The 6000-nt window shown below is 44.0% G+C and overlaps 1 protein-coding gene across 1 annotated transcript in view; it reads left to right on the top strand.

Annotated features, from left to right (window-relative positions):
- The window catches only part of pkn3 (protein kinase N3), a 47718-nt gene that overhangs the window by 11263 nt on the left and 30455 nt on the right, over nt 1-6000 (top strand). Inside the window, exons 9-10 of the mRNA XM_005928999.3 lie at nt 3822-3965; nt 4153-4228. Of these exons, the coding sequence (XP_005929061.1) occupies nt 3822-3965; nt 4153-4228 (220 nt within the window). The remainder of the gene's footprint in view (nt 1-3821; nt 3966-4152; nt 4229-6000) is intronic.

Genomic DNA, 6000 nt, shown 5'->3' with positions numbered 1-6000 from the left:
AGAAAGAGCGGTAGAGATCAAATTTTTTTGCAAGGGGATATCCTCTTGATTGGGTGGAACTAGTATAAAATTGTGCTCTAAAAAGTTCTTGTTCATATTTATTATCTAGTAGTCAGAAGAAACGAAAAAGATTTTCTGTTACTTGCGTAAATACTTATTCCTCCCAGAGTCGGATTGTGAGGTCTTTTTTTTTTTCCCGAGGCACTGGCACATATAAAAATCGGATCCCGAACTGACTCAGACCTGAAATCATGCTGATTTTGTGTCTAACAAAACATGAGATAGTCAGCCGTGTCAGAGTCCTCTTGTAAATAATTCCCCTCGCCCCTGCGGGCGGTCTTTTGTTCCTTCAAGCTCGGTTCCTCTACCGGAGGCCTGAGAGTTTGAGGGTCCCTTGGGGTATCTTTCCTGTTCCTAGGACTGCGCTCTTGTGGACAGAGATCTTGGATTTTGTTCCTGGGATCTGTTGGAGCCACTCGCCTAGTTTGGGAGTCACCGCACCTAGTGCTCCGATTATCACTGGGACCACTGTTACCTTCACCTTCCACATTTTCTCAAGCTTTTCTCTGAGCCCTTGGTACTTCTCAAGCCTCTCGTGTTCCTTTTTCCTGATGTTGCTCGTTACATCTGTCACTACAGCCATCTTCCTGTACCATGTCCAGTTGGGTAGCCATCACTATTTTGTCCGTCTGTATCTGGAAGTCCCACAGGATCTTAGTTTGGTCATTCTGGACCGGGGCGTCTCCCATATTGACCTCGGGACTTCCAGGCTATACTCTGCACAGATGTTTCTGTATACTCTGCCGGCCACTTGGTTATGGCGGTCCATTTGTGCTGGATTGTCTCAGGGGTAACTTTACACAGCCTGCACCTGGGGTCTTGCCTGGTATAGACCCCAGCCTCTATGGATCTTGTGATTAGAGCTTGTTCTTGTGCTGCCATGATTAAGATAAGATAACCTTTAATAGTCCCACGCGTGTGAAATTTGTTTTGTTACAGCAGTGCACAGTGCAAAGTTACATAGAAAAATTAGAAAAAAAATAAACACTGGAATAAGATATCAATAAGATACTGCACACAATAGAATAGATTAAAATAAAATACTATATACAATTGAATAAAATAGAATACAAATGCTATATACAATTGAGTATAATACAACGATCCCAGAAAAGAGTATTGCACTTAGTATTATTGCATGTGTGGATGTGTGTGTTTGATCAGTTGAAGCCTTTGTTGTGGAGTCTGACAGCAGTGGGGAGGAAAGACCTGTGAAATCTCTCCGTCCCACATCGTGGGTGCAGCAGCCTGCCACTAAAGGAGCTGCTCGGTGCTGTCAGAGTCTCCTGCATGGGGTGGGAGATGTTGTCCAACAGGGATGACAGCTTAGCCACCTTTCTCCTGTCACTCACCACCTCCACTGGGTCCAGAGGGCATCCTAGAACAGAGCTGGGCCTCCGGATCAGCCTGTTTAGTCTCTTCCTTTCCCCAGCAGAGATGCTGCCACCCCAGCAGACCACACCGTAAAAGATGGCTGAGGCCACCACAGTCATAGAAGGTCTTCAGGAGTGGGCCCTTCACTCCAAAAGACCTGAGTCTCCACAGCAGGTACAGCCTGCTCTGCCCTTTCCTGTTAGTGCCTCTGTGCTGTCGTTCAATTTAGTGTTGTGTTACTAATCGTAACCACTGGTACGATTTCGGGATGTCAGCCACTTCCTGTATCTTCCAGTAGTATATACCATGCAGGGGCCTGTCCTTCCATGATGGTTCTTCCTCTTGCTCCTCTTTCTTGCATTTCTGCTGCCTGAGTTAGTCAGTCGTGGCCATCTTTTTGCTGATGAACTTGTGGATGTTCGTTGTCTCATCCTGGGCTGTGGTGCTGACACTCACCAGTCCCCGGCCTCCTTCCTTTCGATTAGCATACAGTCTCAGGGTGCTGGACTTGGGGGGAAACCCTCCATGCATGGTCAGGAGCTTCCTTGTCTTGATGTTAGTGCCTTCCGTCTCTTCCTTTGGGCAGCTTATTATCTCAGCAGGGGTACCTGATCACGGGCAGGGCGTAGGTGTTGGTAGCATGGATCTTATTCTTACTGTTCACCTGACTTCTCAGCACTTGCCTGACCCTCTGCGTTTTTGTTGTAGCTTTTCTAGCAGCCTCTTCATGGTTCGCATTTGCTTGTGGTATTACCAGGTACTTGTAGTTGTTCTCAATGTTGGCAATGTTGCCTTCTGATAGTTTGATCCCTTCAGTTCTGACTACCTTCCAGTTCTTTGTCACCATCCGACTACACTTCTCCAATCTGAACGACATGTCCTTGCTGGAGATGCTGGAGGTGTGGATCAGTGAATCGATGTCTCATTTACTCTTGGCATACAGCTTGATGTCATCCATGTAGGGTAGGTGGCTGACAATTGCTCCATTCTGTAGTTGGTACCCGTATGTAATCTTGTCAATGATCTCACTGAGGGGGCTCAGGCTTGTGCAAAACACCACTGGGGACAGAACATCTTCTTGGTAGCTCCCCACACTTGATGGCGACCTGTTTTATGGGCTTCAAGTTGGCCTCTAGTGTCATACGCAACATTCCCATTGAGTTCCTGATGAAGGCTCTTGGGGTCCTGTTGATCTTGTACTGTTCAAGGCATTCGAGGTGTGGGTCATTGAGTCATAGGCCTTCTTGTAATCAATCCAGGCAGTGCACAGGTTGGTCATTCTAGTCTTTCAGTCTCAGGCGACTACTCTGTCCTCCCTTAGCTGGTCTTTTGCCCCTCTGGTATTCTTGCCAATTCCTTTCTGTGCCCCACTCGAGTATTGCGCCATGTGCCCGTTCAGCTTAGCTGTTTTGATGCCTGACAGCAGCTTCCATGTGGTACTGAGGCAGGTTATTGGCTGGTATTTGGATGGGACTGGACCCTTCTGAGGGTCCTTGGGGATCAGGACTGTCCCGCCTTCAGTAAGCCATTCTGGGTGTCTCTCATCGACTAGCAGCTGTTTCATTTGTACTGCCAGATGCTCATGCAGTGCAGTGAGCTTCTTCAGCTCTACTGGCTGAAGAAGCTCACTGCACTGCTCACAGCACCAGCCCCTGACATGGTTCAGGGGCACCAGCCCCTGAACCATGTCAGGGGCTGGTGCTGTCCAGCTCTTCATACTGGAGACCCTTTCCTCGAATTTCTGCCACTGTGGTGGCCACTGGACCATGTTCAGTGAGGTTGCTGCGGTCTGCTCTTAGATCCACTAGCCACTGAGCATTGCCTGTAGGACTATGTAGCTGTGTATTCTGGAATTACCTACAAAATGTTAGGCAGAAGGGTTTTGTGTTGTGGCTGACTGGTGTAGATGACTAATAGGAAAAACCTCATAATAAAAAAATAATTTTTAAATGTAGGTATGTATAATAAATAATCACTTGACCATAGTTGTTTGAGTGAAGTTGTTTTTTTATTGTTCTATTTCATCTTGAACTCATGAAGTTCACCAATTTTCTTTCTAACTGTTGCGTCCTAAAGTAGGACTTAGTAAATCTTATTACCTTACATTTTAACATTTCCAAATGTTAGTTGATTACCAAATCTGTCTGTCTGTCTGTTTCTCTCAAAATTCGGGGTTTTTAAGTTTAATAAATTGTAAATGGTAAAGACTAAGAATGACAGTGAGTGAAACCTGTTTGTAGCTATTTTGAAAACAGAACATCCCTCACACCAAATGTAATAATTCAGAAACAAGAATCAATGCAAATTAAATATGAAATGAGGAAAATATCTGAATTGTAATCCATGTGTGTGCACATACGTGTGCATGTTTCTGTGTGTTGGTCTAGTCCAGGGAGCTGGAAATTGCTGTGTACTGGAGAGACTGGCGAGCATTAAGTGGAGTGAAGTTCTTGCGGCTTGAAGACTTCCTTGATAACCAGCGACATGGCATGTGCCTCCAGCTGGAGCCGCAGGGCGTTCTCTTTATTGAGGTTCTCCTGTTCATATCTAGTCTTCAAACTGTTTATTTACCTCTGTGGCATGCATAGACTGTACATAAAAGATGGACATGGCCACAAGCTTAGGTTATGTCATTTCAGAGGGGTATCCCATGGTTAAACACATGTACAGTGTAGATTCTGTAACTGTATCCTGATCGCTTTCTCTGTTCATTTCCAGGTGACATTTATAAATCCTGTCATTGAGCGTCCCTTCAAGCTCCAGAGGCAGAAGCGAATTTTCCCTAAAGAAAAAGGTGGCACCAATTATTAATATTTTTTCCATTTTTTTAATTTTTAATTTTTTTAGATTTGTTGATAAATGTCGATTTATCCTTGACCATTTCAGTTGTTATCAGGCAGTTCTTGAATGGAAAATCTGATCATTTTCTGTTTATTGCATTTGATGCTAAACCTTTATCTCACCCTTTTCATACTGATAGTAATTACATAAATAATGCAAAATGAAACTTCATTATGTCCACAGTAAGGATACTTATTTTGTGACTGCTCGTTTCTCTCAGCACTGTTTTAAATCTAGAACCTCTGAAACAATTCTTGGATGCTTTCACAATCTTTCTTACTTAGAATTGCTATAGTCTACTTCATCTCCTCTTTAGCTTTGACAGATAGACATAAAATGTTGCTCCTGGTGTGTCTGTGCAAAATGTCACTACGATAAGAGCAGCTGGCAGGTGTCCAATGATGGACAGGTCAAGTGGCTTTTATAGCATGCCCTACTGGGTATGGATATACAATGGCATATCAGCTGAGCATTATGTGTGCTTTGATATCAGCTGATCTGTAGGTTTTGTAGCCAAGCTGTTTTATGTGCACACAACAAATCAGAAACCCTCTGGTACCAATTGTTTTTTAAATATTTCTAAGCAAATGTTTAGAGAATATGGTTACATGTACTGTATTTCAAGAAAAAAAGACTATTTGAGAAGGAACACTTTTTTTTTTCTTTCAGAGTATTGCATCTCACATAAACTTCTGACATTTTGATCTGGTCAGTTAAATGGCAGCGGTGGGTGTTAATCACTTTCATCTGGTTTTGTGGTAATGAAATTAATAACAGGTTCACTAGAGGGGCAACAGAAGACAACCCCAAAATCAGGAATGGCTTTACAGATGGAGACCCGCTGACATTTTTCCCTCTTCATTTTTTCTGCATGTTTTTTGAGTAATTTTGCTTTTGGCTAGGCTCAGTGTCACTACTGGTGTCATGAGGTGATACCTGGACCCCTGCATGGGTTGCACACGTGGTCCAACTCCTTCAGTATGGCACATCAATACATGTCATTACCTGAAGGTTTGCTGGTAACAGAACAGTCTCAAGAACATAGAGGTGAGTCCTGGATGCAGGCAGTTACTCTAGGAAAGCTGGACAGGGCTGTAGAAGGCTAACCCATCAGCAGGACCAGTATCTGTGTAAGGAAGAACAAGATGAGCACTACCAGAGATACAAAATGACCTCCAGCTGGCTGCTGGTGTCAGTGTCTCTGACCGAACAATTAGAAACACCGGGCCTTATAAGGTCATGAGGGAGGGCTGACATCCTCACGTGGGGCATGTGGACTCTGTCTGCCACACTGGAGCCATTTACTATACAGGGTGGGCCAGTTATATGGATACACCGTAATAAAATGAGACTGGTTGGTGATATTAAAGTCCTGTTTGTGGAACATTAGTATATGTGAGGGGGCAAACTCCTCAAGATGGGTGGTGACCATGGTGGCCATTTAGAAGTCGGCCATCTTGGATACAACTTTTGTTTTTTCAATAGGAAGAGGGCCATGTGACACATCAACTTATTGGTAATGTCACAAGAAAAACAATGGTGTGCTTGGTTTCAACATAACTTTATTCCTTCATGAGGTATTTACAAGTTTCTGACCACTTATAAAATGTGTTCAATGTGCTGCCCATTGTGTTGGATTGTCAATGCAACCCTCTTCTCCCACTCTTCACACACTGATAGCAACACCGCAGGAGAAATGTCAGCACAGGCATCCAGTATCCGTAG

This window comes from Haplochromis burtoni, unplaced genomic scaffold, assembly GCF_018398535.1.
Source record: "Haplochromis burtoni strain Fernald_Lab_line unplaced genomic scaffold, NCSU_Asbu1 Contig_113, whole genome shotgun sequence".
In the NCBI taxonomy this organism is placed as follows: Eukaryota; Metazoa; Chordata; class Actinopteri; order Cichliformes; family Cichlidae; genus Haplochromis; species Haplochromis burtoni.
The sequence above is the reverse complement of the archived record's forward strand: the minus strand, read 5'-3'. Positions and strand labels throughout refer to the sequence as shown.